The following is a 20,436-nucleotide window of genomic DNA, read 5'->3' on the forward strand; positions in this document are numbered from 1 at the left end:
TTATCATTTTGTAATTTTTGCTTTTAAGTACAGGGATTCCCCTTCAGGGATGCTCGTCATATTACTTTGCATCTCCAGTGAATTGTACGTGAATAGGACACTGACCTAAATTAACCACTGAAGTCACACCAGAGGTTTCACAGTTTAAATTCTAACAGACCTATGACTCAAAGAAACAAGAGGACCATGATGGTCCTGAATCGCTCATCTCTTCCCACATGATCCAGTTTTGAGTATGACGTCGTATTTTCTATTTTTTGACATAGTGACCTAGTTTTTGAGCTCATGTGACCCAGTTTTGAACTTGACCTAGATATTATCAAGATAAAAATTCTGACCAATTTTCATAAAGATCCATTGAAAAATATGGTCTCTAGAGAGGTCACAAGGTTTTTCTATTATTTGACCTACTGACCTAGTTTTTAAGGCATGTGACCCAGTTTCAAACTTGACCTAGATATCATCAAGGTGAACATTCTGACCAATTTTCATGAAGATCCATTCAAGGGTATGGCCTCTAGAGAGGTCACAAGGTTTTTCTATTTCAAGAACTTCTGACCTAGTTTTTGATCGCAGTTGACCCAGTTTCAAACTTGACCTAGATATCATCAAGATAAACATTCAGACCAATTTTCGTATAGATGCAATGAAAAATATGGCCTCTAGAGAGGTCACAAGGTTTTTTCATTATTTGACCTACTGACCTACTTTTTGATGGCCCGTGACCCAGTTTCGAACTTGACCTAGATATCATCAAGATGAACATTCTGACCAATTTTTATGGAGATCCATTCACAAGTATGGCCTCTAGAGAGGTCACAAGGTTTTTCTATTTTTATACCTACTGACCTAGTTTTTGACCGCACATGACCCTGTTTCGAACTTGACCTAGATATCATCAAGATGAACATTCAGACCAACTTTCATGAAGATCCATTGAAAAATATGGCCTTTAGAGAGGTCACAAGGTTTTTCTACTATTTGACCTACTGACCTAGTTTTTGATGGCACGTGACCCACTTTCGAACTTGATCTAGATATCATGAAGATGAACATACAGACCAACTTTCATACAGATCCCATGGAAAATATGGCCTCTAGAGAGGTCACAAGGTTTTTCTATTATTTGACCTACTGACCTAGTTTTTGATGGCACGTGACCCAGCTTCGAACTTGACCTAGATATCATCAAGGTGAACGTTCTGACCAATTTTCATGAAGATCATGTGAAATATATGGCCTCTAGAGAGGTCACAAGGTTTATCTATTTTTAGACCTACTGACCTAGTTTTTGAAGGCACGTGACCCAGTTTCGAACCTGACCTAGATATCATCAAGGTGAACATTCTGACCAATTTTCATGAAGATCCATTGAAAATTATGGCCTCTAGAGAGGTCACAAGGTTTTTCTTTTTTTAGACCTACTGACCTAGTTTTTGATGGCACGTGACCCAGTTTCGAACTTGACCTAGATATCATGAAAAATGTGACCTCTAGAGTGGTCACAAGCAAAAGTTTACGGACGGACGCACGGACGGACGGACGACAGACGACGGACACCGCGTGATCACAAAAGTTCACCTTGTCACTTTGTGACATGTGAGCTAAAAAAAACTGTTATCTTACCTTATCATCATCACTATCAGCAACAAATGCTTGGGTAGCTGCAGTCAAAAGTGACCTCTTTTGTGGAGAGTCTTCACTACAGGTACTGTAATATTACAAAAAAGCATCTTTCTAAAAAAAAATCTACCTTTTTTCTATGATACATGTATAATCCAAGTGACCTAGTTTTTCTACCAAGGTGATTTCAAAAAGACAAACTCATAACTGAAAAACTCCTGCCTAGAGTATATAAATATGTTTTTGTCTCCAGATGATCCATTTTCAAACTTTACATTACACAGATTTCAATAAAATAAGGCTTCATGAAGACTAGGTAGAAAATCTTGCCTCTTAATGTTAAAAATGTTTTTATGATTTTATCTAGTAACATAGGGTTTGGAGCTAGTCTGGATTTCACTAAAATAATCTGAAAAAGTTTTACGTACATGTAGATAGGTAGAAAATTTGGCCTTTATTTTAAAATAGTTTTCGATGACTGACATAGTTTGATCCCAAATGACCCAGTTTCAAACATTACAAAGATTTTATAAAAACAGTCATCCAGATAATTTTTTTTACCCAAAAGTAATCACCCTCATTTCTGAAAGCATGAGTGAAAGCTGAAAACAGGGAAACTGAATATGTTTTCAAGAAAAACAAAATCATGATGATCATGATCCTGTAAAACAGGGAGAAATTAGTATGGATCAACATGCATCAGTGCATTCATAAGAGCCACACCATGAGAAAACAAACATATTGCATTTGCGACCAAAGCCTATTAGAGAAACTGTTAGCGAACAGCATGGACCCTGACCAGACTGCATGGATGCGTAGGTTGGTCTGGATCCATGCTGGTCGCAAATGCACTATGTTGGTTTTCTCATGGCACGGCTCAATTATTATTATTCTAAGTTTATCTGTGACCACAAACAGTATCAGATTGGTTTACATGTTAAAAATGCATGAAGCTCTTTTTACAACTATTTATCACTTAAGAGTAGCAGTCAAACTGGTTTCCCGAAATAAGTATCAGTTGTTTAGGAAATGTTTGGAATGTTTGTGTTTCTGAAGAACGGGCATAACTAACATCGAAAAATAATGCAAGTTTTCCTGTACTTAGGAGTGTAAAATATAAAGCAGTGTAACAACAATTATTCTGACCAGATTTTAGACAGATCAGGTAAAAAATGTGACCTCTATAGTGTTAACAAGGACTTTCTGTAATTTGACCAAGTGACTTAGTTTTTGTACTTAATGTAACCCAGTATCAAACTTTTCACAGATTAAACTAAGACTTACATGTTTGAAGATTGGCCAAAATTTGACCTCTAAGTGTAAAGTGTTGGACACTTAAAATTTCTAATGGAAAGACCACATTGACTAAAATATTGCCAAAGCCTGAATAAGTATTTCTGGTCATCCTTCACATAAAAAGTTCTATGAACATAGCTGTCCCAATCAAAAGCAAATTCCTACCTTACATCATCATCAAGAAAAGCTTGTGTTGGGGCAGATAGAAGGGATTTCTTACTCACAATGCTGTCTTCCTCATCTAGATCAATAAAAAACACATATTTTTATAGTCTCAGAGGTATAAATGGCAGTAATAATCAAAAACATAAATATTGAATACTTATATATATAATATCAGAGAAAAATGATCAGCTTTTCTAATTTCATGTAATATTGTAAATCATTTAATTTGACTGGCATGAAATTTGTGTCTGTTACCCAAAAGAACTATGTCATTGGGATATGAATTTCAGACCTTGGAAGATTAAATGAATAGGAATTTGGTTGTTTGAGTCAATTTCCTTGGTTGTCGCACTTAATTCGTAATAATTGGTCCACTATGAATATTAATGATTTTGCACTAACAACTAATGTCATGATTTTTTTTGTAATACTTTCTTAAATATGTTAGTGTGGGACCTACATGTATTATGTAACAGGAATGAACAAAGATACATGAATAAAGCTACAAACCTGTAGTTACATCACTTTCACAAACGTAAGCTTGAGTGGCCGCACCCATCATTTTTGACTTGACATTATCATCCTCATCCTCATCATCTTGACTGTCTGAAACAATATAAACAAGAGCTGTTGGGGGGAGACAGCATACTTGACTATTTCAATACTGGATAGTGAAATAGGGCTTATCTGAGACTGGAGTGATTAATACGCTTGCAATACTGCTTTGTCAGAGAAATGAAATGTTTTCATGTCTGAAGATTCTGAGTTGAGAAGGTAAATTCAAGTAAGCGAGTTGTGTCCCATGATGCAGGTGATGATTGAAAACGATTTATTTCAATCTGAATTACTTATTACAGAGACAGCAACAAGTGTATCAAAACTAATCTGAAATTCTAAGTAAACAGGGGGACACGATTCACGATATATTAATGCGAGAGCCACAATCTTTGTATCAAATAAGGCGGGTGATAATGATGCATATTGAACAAATAACAGAGAGAACTGAAAGTGCATCAAAATTTTACTTTGTACAGTAGAGGTAAAAACTACCTGTATTGAATAGTAGACGTAAAAACTATCTGTAGATATGTGTCCACCAGGCCTGAGTGCCCATCCCTTAAAATTAGTCTATCAAAATAGTGCCCATCCCTTAAAATTAGTCTGTCAAAAAAGTATTTCTTACAAATAAACCTTTCCTTTCTTTATAATTTAACCAACATCTTTTTTTTTTGTTATAACATAGGTATAAGGGCCAAACCAGGTAGAGTTAAGGCATCAACACATTCCCTTTGAAATTCTGCAGATGCTCTAACACAAAAACAGACATGCTTTCATGCTAGCTTAGCATAAAATGTGTAAAAAGATAACTTCAATGAATATTATTTCTATCAGTGATAAGTGTTCATTTCCCTAAACGTTATTTTGATTATGCATCACATGGCTGTAATACATTTTTTTTTGCCACGGAGAATGTATATACATGATTGTATAAAAGGTGTTTTAAATACTTTTGATCTGAGGAACACATGTTAACTTTTCTGAGAAAACACACCTTGAAAATGATAATAACAGCAGTTGTATGCTAGAAATGTTATACTGAATGGTGAAGACATTAGCAAATGAAAATGTAACTCAAAGATTAGAATTTATGGGTTTTGTTTGTATTAGTTTCAAATAACTTCCATTTTAATCGTGTTGGTGTTGATCTTTTTAATACCACATGGAATGGGAAATTTGTACTCTTTCATCCACATTAGAAGCATTTATATGCAGAATTACATTTCCTTTAATTATATTGCCTTTTCACACTACAGTATCACTAACCGTGGTTAAATAACTGCAATGTGGACTTCTCTCATGTGAAGCAGCTATCAAGTAAAACTGGACTAAGTTATCACTGTAAAATAGACAGCTATACCGCATTTTGTATAATTAAGTAGAATATACACCCAACTCACAATGTTATAAAACTGTTCTGGGAGACCAGTATCAGGCTTCAAACTTACTATTTGGTAATTTCAAATTTGTTCTCAGAAACAACCAGTCAAATATTTCATTTTTAACTGGTCTCCGAACTCAGGCCCTGATATTCTATCTTATCTACTAACCAGCAACAATAGCAAGTGTAGCAGGTGGTTTTGTAGATCTTTCACCATCAGTATCGGAGTCAGATTCAGGTAACACTATATCCTCAGTAAAGCCTTCAAAACAATGTTACATATATTAAACAATATCTACATATTTAAACTGATACTATCCACATGATAATTGTGGAATTAATTACACCTGTAAAGTTTTTTAAACAAGTACAAATGATAATTTTGATATACCCAGCAGATAGTGGGAATGCACGACAGCACGAGCAACAGCATTTTTTTGCTATCATCTAAATATGCTATATTATATTAAAGGAATATTGCTTTGGCTTATCTTAATACTAAGTTTTTGATTGTTACAAATCAAATTTTAATTTCACAAAAATATCTGAATATTAGATCAAAGACAATACAACATTCAACATTCAACATTTCTTTTTTTTTTTTGTTAAGCTGAATTATGCTAATTTTTTTTCCTCTGCTGAGTAAGTTTGTAATATTCTTTTTCTTTTCATTTCAGCCTTGATTCTTGCCACTTGTCTATTCAGCCAGTTGTACTTACGTTTAGTTTTATGTGCTGCAGGTGTATCTTTCACTGTTATATTCTGAGCTGAAATGTACATCAAAACAACACTGTACCATGACCAGTTCAGTAAATACAAAGTACGCATTACAATACTGTACCAAACATGTCAACAATATACAGAACTAACATATTTGACCAATGACTTTCTGAAGAATATCCCACTAAGCAACTTGGATAGAGCAAAAAAATATTTCCTCCTTATCTTTCAAACATGAGTCTTATGATGCTCTGAAACTGTAAATGGTCAGCATATCCATCTTTAAAATCTTTATTTCCAATAGTATGACACACTACTCTTTATCAGTTTTGTAATTATAACTTTAACAAATCTGTTTTAAATAAAACCTAACTAACTTCTGCCCAGTCTTCCAAAATGCTATCACATTATGTAGTTCATTAACTAATAATCATCGATATTATCAATATACAAATGTATATAACAAAACATCACTCGTGACTGCAAGACATCATTGCAAGGAACACCTTTAAAAGGTGTCAACTTTCTTAGCATTTATGACTCCACTCAAATTTCCAGAAGAAACTATGACTTCAATAGATGTAGTTTTGTTTTGAGTCTTAAGCCTATATATGACTCTGTAACATGGAAAGTATCTACAGACGTACCCAATGTGGAGTTGCCATTATGCACTCTATTCCCCAACATGGACTGAGTGTTCCCTGCAAAAGGCTGAAATAAAACAAGAGGGCTACATGTATGCTGACTCTATACCACTCACCACAGTTTCACAGAACAAAACATGAAACATTTCTGCTAAATTAGTTCGAAATAGTTTAATTTCCAAAGACATAAAATCTGAAGAAAAGCTTGTAGCAACTGACAAGTACCTAAATCGCAGAGAGTTATTCTTGATAATTTAGAAAACACAGTATCATTACAATGTAACTGCAAATATCTTGCATACAAAAGAATTATATTGATTCATTTTGTTGGGTTTAATGTCACCCAAACACAATTATAGGTCATATGGCAACTTTGAGGAGGGACAAGTGACTTGAAGTCAAGTGACCTTAACCACACAGCCACAGAGGCCCCCAAAAGAACTATAATCTGCCTATTATATAATATTTATTTTATTTACCTGGGTTGGTTCTAAAATATCACTGCTTGCATCACTAGCATAGTCCTCCTCATCTGGAGGCTTGTCCTCGGTCCTTTCATTTGTTTCTACTGAATTATCAAGCTCCTCATCATCTGGAGCAGTTTGAAACATGGATTCTGAACCAGTCTCATCACCATCATCAGCTGCCTGATATTAAAATATCAAATAATCTGATATCTGTCCATCCATTAACTTCAAAATGATGTTAAATACTTAAGGGATGGACATCAGTAAATTGTGCATTTCAAAAAGAATTACAAGTAACTTCAGCAGCTACAGCTGACTGACTGTCTCAAAACAGACCTTTTGAAAACTGAAATCAAAGTAAAATCCTTTAATCATTTATATGAAGCTGCTGTACATTGTTTTTAAGCAACACTTGATCAATTTACCATTAATTGCCCGATATAAAATTTATAAAATAACAATCAATTTACCATTAACTGCCCAATATAAAACTTATCTAATAGTTACCTGAGAGCCAATTTGGTATTCAGATTCCACATCTCCAAATATTAGCTTGTCCTTGTTTTTTAACTCATACCTAACAGAAGCTGCCAAAAAATGCTGAAAATTGAAAAAGCAAGCATTGCAAAGCCATCTGCAAGATCACTTTTTCACTCTAAGTTAAAACAGAAAGGCAGTTAACTGCTGTCCAATAATGCCATCAGACAGACAAATAGTATTTAGTTTATACTTCATCCTTATTTATTTAATGTTGGCTGTGACACAAGTGCTACAACTTACCTGTATATCAATCATTTTCAACACATCATTTTTACTAGTATCCATGGCAACAAAGTTTTGAGAGAAGACAGGCCAGTTTCCCTTTTAATGCTGAGCACCAAGCAAGGGAACTAATCCCTTTTTACATTTCTGGTACTACACAGACCTGGATTGAACCAACAATCTCTCATACTCAAAGCGGGCACTCTACTACTAGACTATAGGGGTGGTTAAGGGCCTTTTTACTTGAGAGGAAGATGCCCTAGCATTCAGTTTTGGGAAATATCAGTGTGATTTCTTCCTAACTGGTAATTTCTAAAAGTGGTGACTGCAATAAAATTGTTGCATTTCACAATTTTTTTCAATAACATTTTACCCACAAATGCCACAAAAACCTGTATTATTTGTCACATTCACTGAACTTTCATCCGAAGATACCAGTCCTCTCTTTACAGAATATGCTAACCGAAATGTTCAAAACTTGCTCCCATGATATTTTGTGTATACTGACTGGACCAAATGTTCAAGCACAGCTCAGTATGTTTGCCAGTTTTATAAACAAACAAGAAAATCAAATCTCATATCCGAACTCTCAATTGTGATAAATCAATGACAGCCAGGCCTTGTTTTATTTTTCTAACATAGAAACAACATTTTCAATATCAATATTACTACTCATGTAAAATAACAAACCTTATTTCTTCTAGTCCGATTTCTGCTACCTTTATCATAGATGAAATGAGAATCTCCTTTCACCTCAATACATGCATGTTCCCGCGACAAAGCCTGAACATTGAAGGAAATTGCAGTTATTCAATAAAGTAATCATTAAAAAAAAATAGTTTAACTGGATCAGTGATAAAACTGTGAAGAATACCAGATCAAAATCTCATTTGAAAGTTACTGACTTTTTTCTGTTATTCAGTACTATTTATAATTAATATAAAGTATCACCTATCAAATGCAACATGTAGCTGCACATGTAGCTATGTTATTTGTATAGCACCACAAAAACATCACAACTATCATGAAGAAAGGTATTCAACTCTTAAGCTATTCATTCACAGAAGTGGTGTAAAAAAGATTATCTTCATTTACTCCCAGTTTGAAATAAAATGCATTTACTGTAAAATCATCAATACTGGGTTGCGAAGGAACTAATTTTCCTGGATTTTGTGGTTGAGGCAATCCACAAAATTAAATCTCAACAAACAAACTTCTATTTATATCCCCATGAAACAGTTGTCATGGCAACAAAATTAGATGATTTCACAGTATATTTGACATCTAGAAGTAACAAGGAAATGAAAACTTGTAAAAACCCATCAAAAATGTTGTTTTATTCATCATTACAAAACTGACTTGTATGTTTTACTTTTTTTAAATCACTGTTTTCATACTTTACCTAGATAATTTCAAAATTTTACATGTCAGTTATAGAAAGGGCTGTTTTACAAAATACACATTTTAATTAGTTGTGGGAGGACTTCCATTTTTTAAAATTGCGAGCAAGATGCTTTCAATAAAAGATATGATAACTGTTTTACCATTTCCTCGGTATCTTTTAAACTGGAGTCAGTAACTCCAATCAGTTTTTATTGAATGTATTCATATTTGACCAAAGAGTATCAAAACTACAAATGTAACACTGTTAAATTTCTGGAGACACATTTCTAAATTACACATAAAGACAAGAAAATTAAATTTTAAATCACTCACCTTCAAAATTAAATTTTAGATCACTCACCTTCATAGGTACAGAAATTTTACATTCTTCACCTCGACCAATCACATTGTCTCCTACGAAATATCAAATTGTAAACCGGTAAATTAATGCGCAATAGTAGTAAGCTGTCTCTACCATACATAATGTATGCCTTATAAGTGGTTAAGGGTGCTTGGCTAGGCTGGCTATGATTTATAAATCACTTAACGGTCTTACGGTATACCCCTTGCCACTGTGAGGTTTTTCTTGATCGTTAAAGCTGCAAATTCATTGTACGACCTACCTGACTGTGTAGCTGTTTCTTAAAATCCAACAAACAAACCTAGCAATCATTCAAAACTCTGCATTTCTGTTGGTATATATTGAAACAGCAAAATATTTCCTGCTTAATTTCACAGATATGCTGTAGCATCAGGGTTGGCAAAAACCTGGGGTTTTAAGCATACTGCCCAGCCCAGTGGGTAATACTGGGAAACTGGGTTTTACTGGGCAATAGTGGGCAATACTGGGTAGTATGATATTTCAGTTCATACTTCAATACATATTTCAACACTTTAGTTGACTTACAACCCATATAGTGGTAACAATGACACCTGCATGCCTAATGTTAAATACAGTAGCATTTTTTCTAAAATAAAGACATACACACTTCATCTCATACATCATCTTAAGCATACTTTACTTGTTTGTTTTCTTTTTAAAGATTTTTTTTGTACAACCTACCTTCATATACTGGGAAGACTTTTCCAGGGAAGCCTTTCTGACATGCAACATTCAAATATGCAACCTGAAATATTTTAGTTTTTTACTTAAATGTAACTTTCATGGTTATATAAGTTTCAAAGAGAATAAACAAGTGACCACATAATTATGATCTCTAAACTACAAGGCTTATATACCGGAGATATGTTAAAAAAACAAGAGTTTTCAAAGGAGACACATGCTCAACTATTCCAAAGTTTGATAGTAAAATTGGCATATACCAGTATATGTATCTGAGGAAAGAATATTATTTTGAATGAAGTTGCATTAAAAATTAAACCTGAATTTCGAAGATAAGTGGGCATTAATTCATGAAATATTGGTGCAAGGGTTACTGGGCTTGTGTCAAGACATAGCAGTGATAAGGAAACAAACTATCTAAGTTTGCATCACAGGGCTTTTCATCCTTATATAACAGAGGCCGATATTCAGCCACTTCCTAATTGAAAATAAGGTCATTTTTTCCCAACTGTGGCAGAGGTACTTCCCAAAATGTAAAAAAAAAATTACTTTGTGTTTTTATGGCAATTATATATCACAAATAGGAAGTAATATGAGCTCATTTATGAGTAGGAAACCGCCAAATTGTGTCCTCTGTTACATACCTCTTTTGCTGAAGGAAAAAAAGACCCTGTTTCAATCAAATGCTTTTTTCCCAAAATAAGCAATTACCGCTTAAATGAATTTCCCAATTTGAAAGGCTAGGTCCTCTTCCTAATTTCCTGATGAAAAGCCCTGCATCAAATCCATCATGTAATAATAGAGATAAAATGAGTGTATCAAAGCTGATTTTGTATGCGGATGTAGACTCGGTCACAGGCGAGTAGGATATCTCTCTATATGCTTCATATAGTCAAGTTAAAAACAACAAAAACTGAGAAATAAATTTAAGATGTTTCAATTTTTTTTGTACAGTATGTCACACAATATTGAAAGGTTAGCAGTTCATCAAAAACAACAGCTGTCACAGGAGACAGCGCGCTCGACTGTTTCGATGCTGGATAGTGAAATTGGGCACATCTGAGGAAACCAGAGCTGTCACTGGAGTGTTTAATGACTCCAATTGTGGATGAAGATATTGCACAATAGCCTGAGTCTATGTCAAAATAAATAAATAAATAAATAAATAAATAAATAAAGTAATAAGAGAGGTAAAGATAAAATGTATCAAAACACTATATAAGTATATCCTAAGCAAAACGGGGCATAATTCATTAAATATTGGTGCCAGAGTTATGCACCTTGTGTCATATGGTGTGGGTGATGATGTTGAACAACTATTTTAAGTCTGAACCAAATCCATTCAGTAATAACAGAGACAGAGTGAAAGTGCATCAAAACTTACCTAAAATTCTAAGTAAAAAGGGGGAATAATTAATGAAAAATTGGTCACAGAGTTATGCACCTTGCATCATATGGTGTGGGTGATGATGTTGAACAACTATTTTAAGTTTGAATCAAATCCATTCGGTAATAACAGAGACAGAGTGAAAGTGCATCAAAATCTAAGTAAAAAGGGGAAATAATTCATGAAAAATTGGTCACAGAGTTATGCACCTTGTGTCATATGATGTGGGTGATGATGTTGAACAACTATTTTAAGTTTGAATCAAATCCATTCAGTAATAACAGAGATAGAGTGAAAGTGCATCAAAACTTTTAACCTCAAAATCTAAGTGAAAAGGGGGGATAATTCATGAAATATTGGTGCCAGAGTTACAGCCCTTATGTCAGATGATGTGGATGATGATGATTAGGAATAAGTGTTTCAAGTTTGAATCAAATCCATCTCGTAATTACAGAGATAAGTTGAAAAAAGAGAAAATGTAAAAAAAACTTTAAACAAGGTGGGGACGCAGAAAGACGCCGACGCCGACACCGGGTCGAGTAGGATCAGCCCTTTTTTTGTAAATTTGGGGAAGGGTACCAGGTCCCTTTTGGAGGGGAAATTATCGTCGCGAAATCATTGTTTGGAGGAATATATTTGCTGAAAAGTTGTTAAAATCAGGACTGAAAATCAAAACTAATTTCATTTTTTTTTTGCATGGGGAATTTTTGGCCAAAGTGGGGAAAAAAGTATACTTTTTAGATTGGGGAATGGGGCCGAAATTCGGCCCTAAAATCAGCATAAAAAAAGGCCTGAGGATAGCTCTCCTTATACTTCGTATAGCTAATAACAAACAGGCACATTATAACAATAAAACTTTTCTTTATCACTCCTTATTATAAAATAAGGGAATCAAAATTAATCTGATATAATTAACTTCCAGGATAACAATGGCACTTACAGGGGTGCTTTCATCAGGCTCATCATCAGTAATGTCATCCTCATAGTCTCCAAAGTCCAGGGCTTGTGTTGCTTCAATACCACTCTCATCCATTCTGCAACCTACAATAAAAGTATCAACTGTAATCTCTAGTGTTGTAACACCTTTTTCATTGTACAATATAATATATTACGCAGAACAATTCTGAAATTCATACATATATAATAATATGTGTATCTTTACATTTTTGTCAGTATCATCATCAATTGACTTTATCATTCATAATATTATAAAGTTCAGACTGTTGGATGGTATATATATACTTTTTCTTGCATACCAGACGGGGATTTCCGGTATTTTTACCAGTGCTGGAAAAATCCATCTTACACCCCTAGGTCGCTCACCTGAGAAAAACCATAACAGTGTAAACATGTTTGACTTAGTGACATCATGGAAACAAATATTCTGGCCAATTTTCATTAAGATTGGACCAAAAAGTATTTTCTTAGATATGACCTACTGACATAGTTTTTTCCCCAGATCACCATATTCAAACTTCATGAAGACCAATTGAAAAATACAGTCTCTATCACATGCACAAGGTTTTGCTTTCATTTGACCTAGTGACCTACTTTTTGACCCCAGATGACCCATATTCAGAGGCGACCTAGATTTCATCAAAGCAATCATTCTGACCAAATTTCATGAAGACCAAATTATGGCAATTGAAAAATACAGTCTCTATCGCATACACAAGGTTTTTCTTTGATTTGATCTAGTTTTTGACTCAGATGACCCATATTCAAACTTGACATAGACTTCATCAAGGAAATCATTCTGACAAAATTTTATGAAGATCAATTGAAAAATACAGCCTCTATCGCATACACAAGGTTTTTCTTTGATTTGACCTAGTGACCTAGATTTTATCAAGGTTATCATTCAGACCAAATTTCATGAAGATCAATTGAAAAATACAGCTTCTATCGCATACACAAGTTTTTCGTTGATTTGACCTAGTGACACAGTTTTTGAACCAAGATGACCCATATTCAAACTTGACCTAGATTCCACCAAGGCAATCATTCTGACCAAATTTCATGAAGATCAGTTAAAAAATACAGCCTCTATAGCATACACATTTTTCTTCGATTTGACCTGGTGACCTACTTTTTGACCCCACATGACCCATATTCAAAATCGACCTAGATTTTCTCACGGCAATCATTCTGACCAAATTTCATGAAAATCAATTTAATAATACAGTCTCTATCATATACACAAGATTTTTCTATAATTTGACCTAGTTTTTGACTTCAGATGACCCATATTCAAACTCGACCTAGATTTCATCAAGGCAATCATTCTGACCAAATTTCATGAAGATAAGTTGAAAAATACAGCCTCTACCGCATACACAAGGTTTTTCTTCGATTTGGCCTAGTGATCTAGTTTTTGATCCTAGATGACCCATTTTCGAACCTGGCCTAGATTATATCACGGTTATCATTCTGACCAAATTTCATGAAGATCAGTAGCCTGGGCGCTACCAGAAAATTCTATCGGGCTACTAAATATTTTCAGAGCGTGCCCGACGGGCTTCTTTAAAACTCTATATCGAGTAGCCCAGTAATCAATAACCTAGTCTTCATGCATAACTTTGACAGTTTCACATAATGCCGGAGGCATTAATAATCTTACGACCTATTGTCACAGTCGGCAAACAATTAACTGTTTTTAATCGTACCCGAAGGCAAATGTTTACCTGTGCACACGAGATTTTAGACTGATCCAAAAGCTTCCAAGTTGCTGATCCGTAGTGTTCAAAACAATATGCAAACAAGTCTTAAAATTACGTCATCTTACTGCCACCTGCAAAAGTGTACTTTCGTTTTTGCTGACCTCAGTATTTATCGAGTAGGAATAAGTGACATTTGATTAAGTGCTTACATCGACTTTATGCTTTTTAATGTAAATACTTGTATAGAATGCAAAAATCGACAATAATTTAGCAAAAATTAACGCTTTCATGTCAGAAACTATACCTGATTTCGGACAAACATAAATTCGGATACGTAATTACACAGTGCCAAGAAAAGAGAGAAACGTAATTTACTCGGCTTTAGTCCTTTTATCAAACTGTCTTTTAAAAGATGTTAAGAATCAGATAGAATTATTTGCCGACTTAAAATGATTTTATAACATAAATTGAAAATAATAAGGAATTTGCAAGTTTATAAAAATTGACTGACTTTCTGTTTATGATTGTCATATTACAATAATGAGAGGGAGAAGAATTCCCAATTTAAATAATTTTATCTTCTAAAATGAAAAAAATGAGTAAAAATTTAGTTTCAGATGACACTTGTAATTGCTATTTTAGAGAACAAAATCTACAACATATAGCTGGAATTAAGAAACCCTATAATGATTTAAGCATTCCATCTCAACTGTAGACTGTAGTATACAAGCACTTAGCAAATAATCCAAAATGGTCAATGCCGAATAAACTAAAATGTTCGGGCTACCAGACAAAAATATTGGTAGCCCAATGGGCTACCAGTAAATTTGCAGATTTCTGAAACCCTGTGAAAAATACAGCCTCTATCGCATACACAAGGTTTTTTATTTGATTTGACCTAGTTTCTGACCCCAGATGACCCATTTTCGAACTTGGCCTAGATTTCATCAAGGCAATCATTCTGACCAAAAGTCATGAAGATCAATTAAAAAATACAGCCTCTATTGCATACACAAAGTTTTTCTTTGATTTGACCTAGTGACCTAGTTTTTGTCCCCAGATGACCCATTTTTGAACTCAGCCTAGATTTCATCAAGATAATCATTCTGACAAAATTTCATGAAGATAAGTTGAAAAATACAGCCTCTATCGCATACACAAACTAAATGTTGACAGACGACAGACAGACGACTGACGCCAGACATCGAGCAATCACAAAAGCTCACCTTAGCTAAAAACAAGAAAGTAGGTCAGTAGGTCAAGGTCACAGTCAAGTGACCCCTAATCGCTTGGGGTCATCATGTAATTATAATTAAACAGTCTAGGAAATATTATCTGATAATTTTTGAAGTCTTATTTCTATATAACTTACATAACAAGTGACCCCAGGACGGGGCCTCTTCACCCCAGGGGCATTATTTGAACAATCTTGTTAGAGATCTACTAGGCAATGCTACATACCAAATATCAAAGGCCTAGGCCTTGAACTTTCAGACAAGAAGATTTTTCCCCCTATATAAGTCTATGTTAAATTTGGGACCCCAGGGCAAGGTCTCTTTTCACCCCAAGGGCATAATTTGAACAATTTATGTAGAGGACCACAAGGCAATGCTACATACCAAATATCAAAGGCCTAGGTCTTGTGGTTTTAGATAAGAAGGTTTTTAAGGTTTTTTCCTAGATAATCTACATGTATGTAAAACTTGTGACCCCCGGGATGGGGCCTCTTTTCATCCTAGGGGCATAACTTGAACAATCTTCATAGAGGAACATTAGATGATGTCACATGCCAAATATCAAGGCTCTACACCTTGTGGTTTTGGAAAAGAACATTTTTAAAGTTTTTCCTTTTGGTTGCCAGGGCAACCAGAGTTCTGAATGGAATTCAATTCTTTGAATAATTTTGGAAGGGGGCAACCCAAGGATCATTCCTGTGAAGTTTGGTGTAATTCTGCCCAGTGGTTTTCAAGAAGAAGATTTTTTAAGAAATTGTTGACGGACAGATGACAACAACTGACGACGGACATCGAGCGGTCACAAAAGCTCACCATGAGCCTTTGGCTCAGGTCAGCTAATAAGATGTCTTTACTTCTTGATTGCATTGATGTTGAATTTGTAACAAAACATATTCAATAATCGAAACCAATGCTAAGTTTATTTTTAAAGGCTAAAACTTTGGCTGACATTGGGCAGGGGTGAAAAGTGGAGTGGGGAATGGGGAAGGCCTGACCTCTAAGTGCCTGTATAGCTTAAAGGTAATTATTGCTTTCTTTGGCAATACAAAACAAAGCTAATAGGTGGTACTGAATTGTTATTTATTGACATTTTTGTGCATTTAAACTTTCTACTTAAGTTATGTTTTTATGAACTTTGTTAAAAATGAATATTTACAATTCAATAAAAGTTTGGATGGTGGTGGTGGAGAGGACAAGAGGCTGGGGGAATGATGACACAGGATCCTAGGAGACAATATCAAACAAGACAATTTTTTAAGTTTCCAATTCAAGCATACTGGGAAAAGTGACCACATCCCCTAGCGGCAATGTTTTTGACGAAAATGAGTAACTGTATAATATTTGCAAAAAGTCACCCAAAAACATTCAAGTAAATATTTTAAAATCAGACAGCAGTTTCTGACAAGGAGGTTTTAGACATTTTCACTATATAGGTTAAAATAACCACGCCCCATGACCGTCATGTTTATTGGAATATTTTAAACAATCCTGCAGGCAGATGGTCGCAGATTGACCATTTGTCTCAAATTAATTTAAAACAGGACTAGCAGTTTACGAGAAAATGTTGTTTTCTATATTTAGCTCTGGCGGCCCCTATCTGTAACCCAGCAGATCCATTTGAACAATTTTTGGAAGAAAATGATCCAAGGAAAATCCAGGCCAAGTTTCATCAACTTCAACCTCACGGTTTCAGAGGAGAGGTCGTTAGAAACAAGTGTGAACGGACGCACAAATGACTGACAGTGAGTGATCAAAAGAGCTCTCCACGGGGTAAACTAAAAAGATGATCTTGGTATTCATAACTTTATCATATGACATCAGGAGTTTTAACTGACCAATCAGAGAGCTGCATTTTCAAGTACCTGACAGTTTCCGCTTGGGTAAAACAAAGTATTTTTACAATGAACATACAGTGACTTTAGAAATAAGTATCACATTACTTCAGAAATCAAATAATAATTTTGACTGCACATGCCACTGGTAATACTACAAACTAAAAATTTTTGAAGTTTCATTGAAATATTATATGGATTTAATACTTTGACTTTAGTTTAAAGTTTGAAATTTTATACTGGGAGTCTATGATAAAGTCCGCGTAAAATGTAATCATTACCCAAGTGAAATTAGTATCATTCCGCAATGTTTCGGACATGTTAAAATTATGAATTCAACAAGAGCTGTCTCCATAGGATGACACATGCCCCCGATGGCACTTTGAATGAATAGTTATGGCCGATGTTAGAGTTTAGGACCTTTGACCTACGGACCTGGGTCTTGCGCGCGACACGTCGTCTTACTGTGGTACACATTCATGCCAAGTTATTTGAAAATCCATCCATCGATGACAAAGATATGGACCGGACACGCCCATCAATGCATTATCCTTTAACGTCTAAGTGTGACCTTGACCTTTGAGCTACGGACCTGGGTCTTGCGCGTGACATGTCGTCTTACTGTGGTACACATTCATGCCAAGTTATTTGAAAATCCATCCATCGATGACAAAGATATGGACCGGACACGCCCATCAATGCACTATCCTTTAATGTCTAAGTGTGACCTTGACCTTTGAGCTACGGACCTGGGTCTTGCGCGTGACATGTCGTCTTACTGTGGTACACATTCATACCAAGTTATTTGAAAATCCATCCATCGATGACAAAGATATGGACCGGACACACCCATCAATGCACTATCCTTTAACGTCTAAGTGTGACCTTGACCTTTGAGCTACGGACCTGGGTCTTGCACGCAACATGTCGTCTTACTGTGGTATACATTCATGCCAAGTTATTTGAAAATCCATCCATCGATGACAAAGATATGGACCAGACACGAAAATTGCGGACAGACCGCCAGACGGGTCAAAAACTATATGCCTCCCTTCGGGGGCATAAAAATGACCATGCCCTATGAATGGTGATGAACTATTATAAAGCATAAAATCATCAGTTTCCCACAAGGGTCAGTGTGCAGATGTTACTGGTGTGGTAAGTAAATGGGTTTACACCAAAACAATGTACACGACCATCAGAAAATAGAAATAGCATCAGATAAGTTCTGGTAGCCAGAACTAATCACTTAGAATTAGTATGGTAAACAGACAATTTTCACTGGCAGATGCCAGGATATATATCAGCTATACTAACGGCGTAGCGTGTTTCTTATATTCTCCTATTTTCAGAACTAAGCCTCTCTTTGGTGTACCTAAATTATTACAAGTAAAATTGTTATTGTTGTTTCGTCATTGGCATTATACTGCTGCCTATTAACTTCCTGTGCTGTATTGACTAATTTCCGTCATTGTACGGTACTCTTCTGTACTTAAAACACTTGTACTCATATTTCATTAAAGACAATTGTGTGGTGTGGATCGTGTATAACATACTACTGAAATCTCCCCGTGTCTCTTATGTAGTCTAAAACTGCTGTAGTTATTACTGATTGCACACTTTTGCTCACTTCTCGGTCCCCTAGCAATAAACTTTGATCTATGACGCCTATGTTGCTTTCAGATCTGAGAGAGTCTTCAATAACTTTCTCCATAATCTTTCTTTGCGAGTCATAACGCTTACAGTGGAACAGGTAGTGATCAATGTCTTCCCTACATTTACAATTATCACACTCTTCTGATATCTTCTCATCAAATTTAGCCAAGTGAGCATTCAGCCTGCAGTGACCACTGATCAACCTATTAAAAGCAGTGAATGTCTGTCTGTCCACATATGATGTACAATTCCTCATTCCTACTCTTTCAAAGAGATCACTTGTTCTGATGGTATCTAAATCCATATCATGCTGTCTCTGCCATTTATCTTTAGCTCTTTCCTTCATGTTGTTAATTGCCTCATTCTTGTCAATAAGCCCACCAATTTCTTCCTCCAACACCTGTGTATCTATTCATAATTTTAACACGTCCAAGACATTGCGGAATGATACTTATTTCACTTGGGTAATGATTACATTTTACTCGGACTTTATCATAGACTCCCTGTGTAAAATCTCAAACTTTCAACTAAAATAAAGATATTAAATCAATATAATATTTCAATGAAACTTCGAAGTTTTGTTGTTTGCAGCATCATCTGGGGCATGTGCAGAGTGAAATCTTAATTTGATTTCTAAAATAGTGTGTTATTTATTTTTAAAGTCACTATATGTTCATTGTAAATATACTTTGTTATACCCAAGTGGAAACTGGCAGGTACTTGAAAATGCAGCTCTCTGATTGGTCAATTAGAACCCCTAATGTACTGTGATGTCATGATAAAGTTATGAATAGCAGCTTCTTTTGCCATTTTGTCAGCCAATTCATTCCCCTTGATACCCATATGTCCAGGAATCCAGTGTGCAATGAGCTCATAACATCTCTCTCTAATGTTTGAAGCTATTTCCCTTATACTTAGTGTAAGAGCAATCTTGCATGTTGGAATAACTGCACCAAAAACTGACTGGGGGCTACACGAAATATTTTGGTCGCGAAAACAAATTACAATAAGGCCTATCGTCTCTTTACCTTCTCTGATAAAAAAGAAAATGCATCACTTACAGAATACAATTATTTCATTTATCTTCTTGTCATGAAAATGGAAGATGCGTTTATTTTCAATGTTTAAGAAGCAGCTAAATAAATAAATCCTTACTTAGCGAAATTTTGGCGTCCTTGAACTTCGCGCAAATTTTTAAAATACGCATGCGTACTAAGTTGTTTTGGTTTCCGATTCCGTGTAAAATCATCAGCGTTTTTATTGGGAACCAATCAATCAAAATAAGGCAAACCAGGACAATAATTTTGTAATTTTCGGTTGAAATGGGTTGCACGTATGAGGAAATCAAGGAAGGAGATGGTAATTATTTTGTAATAATAAATGTCAACACATATGCATGCACATATCAATCAGTAATCTTTCATAATAATAAAATTTGGCCTTGCAGGTAGCTCATGACACTTGTGTGTTGACCATTTATATTGAGTCAATGATTGACTAATGCAGTGAATCTATATATCACTTGTTACTGCCACTGTTAGTTAAACAGCCATCAGGTCAATAGCTATCCCAAGGAAAGTTTTTTAAGGAAGTGTCCAGCCATC

At 35.1% G+C, this 20,436-nt stretch overlaps 1 protein-coding gene across 4 annotated transcripts in view; it reads right to left on the minus strand.

Annotated features, from left to right (window-relative positions):
* LOC123525088 (mediator of DNA damage checkpoint protein 1-like) overlaps positions 1-20,018 on the minus strand; it is a 49,363-nt gene extending 29,345 nt beyond the window's left edge. For 2 of the 4 annotated variants that reach the window (XM_053538192.1, XM_053538190.1), the window contains exons 1-13: positions 19,894-20,018; positions 12,390-12,490; positions 10,063-10,126; positions 9,361-9,413; positions 8,307-8,399; positions 7,362-7,454; positions 6,867-7,034; positions 6,391-6,454; positions 5,743-5,790; positions 5,193-5,285; positions 3,595-3,690; positions 3,085-3,160; positions 1,627-1,711 (exon numbers count right to left, since the gene is read on the minus strand). In XM_053538192.1, the coding sequence (XP_053394167.1) occupies positions 1,627-1,711; positions 3,085-3,160; positions 3,595-3,690; positions 5,193-5,285; positions 5,743-5,790; positions 6,391-6,454; positions 6,867-7,034; positions 7,362-7,454; positions 8,307-8,399; positions 9,361-9,413; positions 10,063-10,126; positions 12,390-12,482 (1,026 nt within the window). In that variant the 5' untranslated portion in view covers positions 12,483-12,490; positions 19,894-20,018. Of the gene's footprint in view, positions 1-1,626; positions 1,712-3,084; positions 3,161-3,594; positions 3,691-5,192; positions 5,286-5,742; positions 5,791-6,390; positions 6,455-6,866; positions 7,035-7,361; positions 7,455-8,306; positions 8,400-9,360; positions 9,414-10,062; positions 10,127-12,389; positions 12,491-14,133; positions 14,155-19,893 lie in introns of those variants that run through there. The other 2 variants (XM_045303827.2, XM_053538191.1) reach the window with 2 other exon arrangements.
* Positions 20,019-20,436: the final 418 nt, after the last annotated feature.

The sequence above is a fragment of the Mercenaria mercenaria genome, chromosome 3 (assembly GCF_021730395.1).
Source record: "Mercenaria mercenaria strain notata chromosome 3, MADL_Memer_1, whole genome shotgun sequence".
Lineage (NCBI taxonomy): Eukaryota > Metazoa > Mollusca > Bivalvia > Venerida > Veneridae > Mercenaria > Mercenaria mercenaria.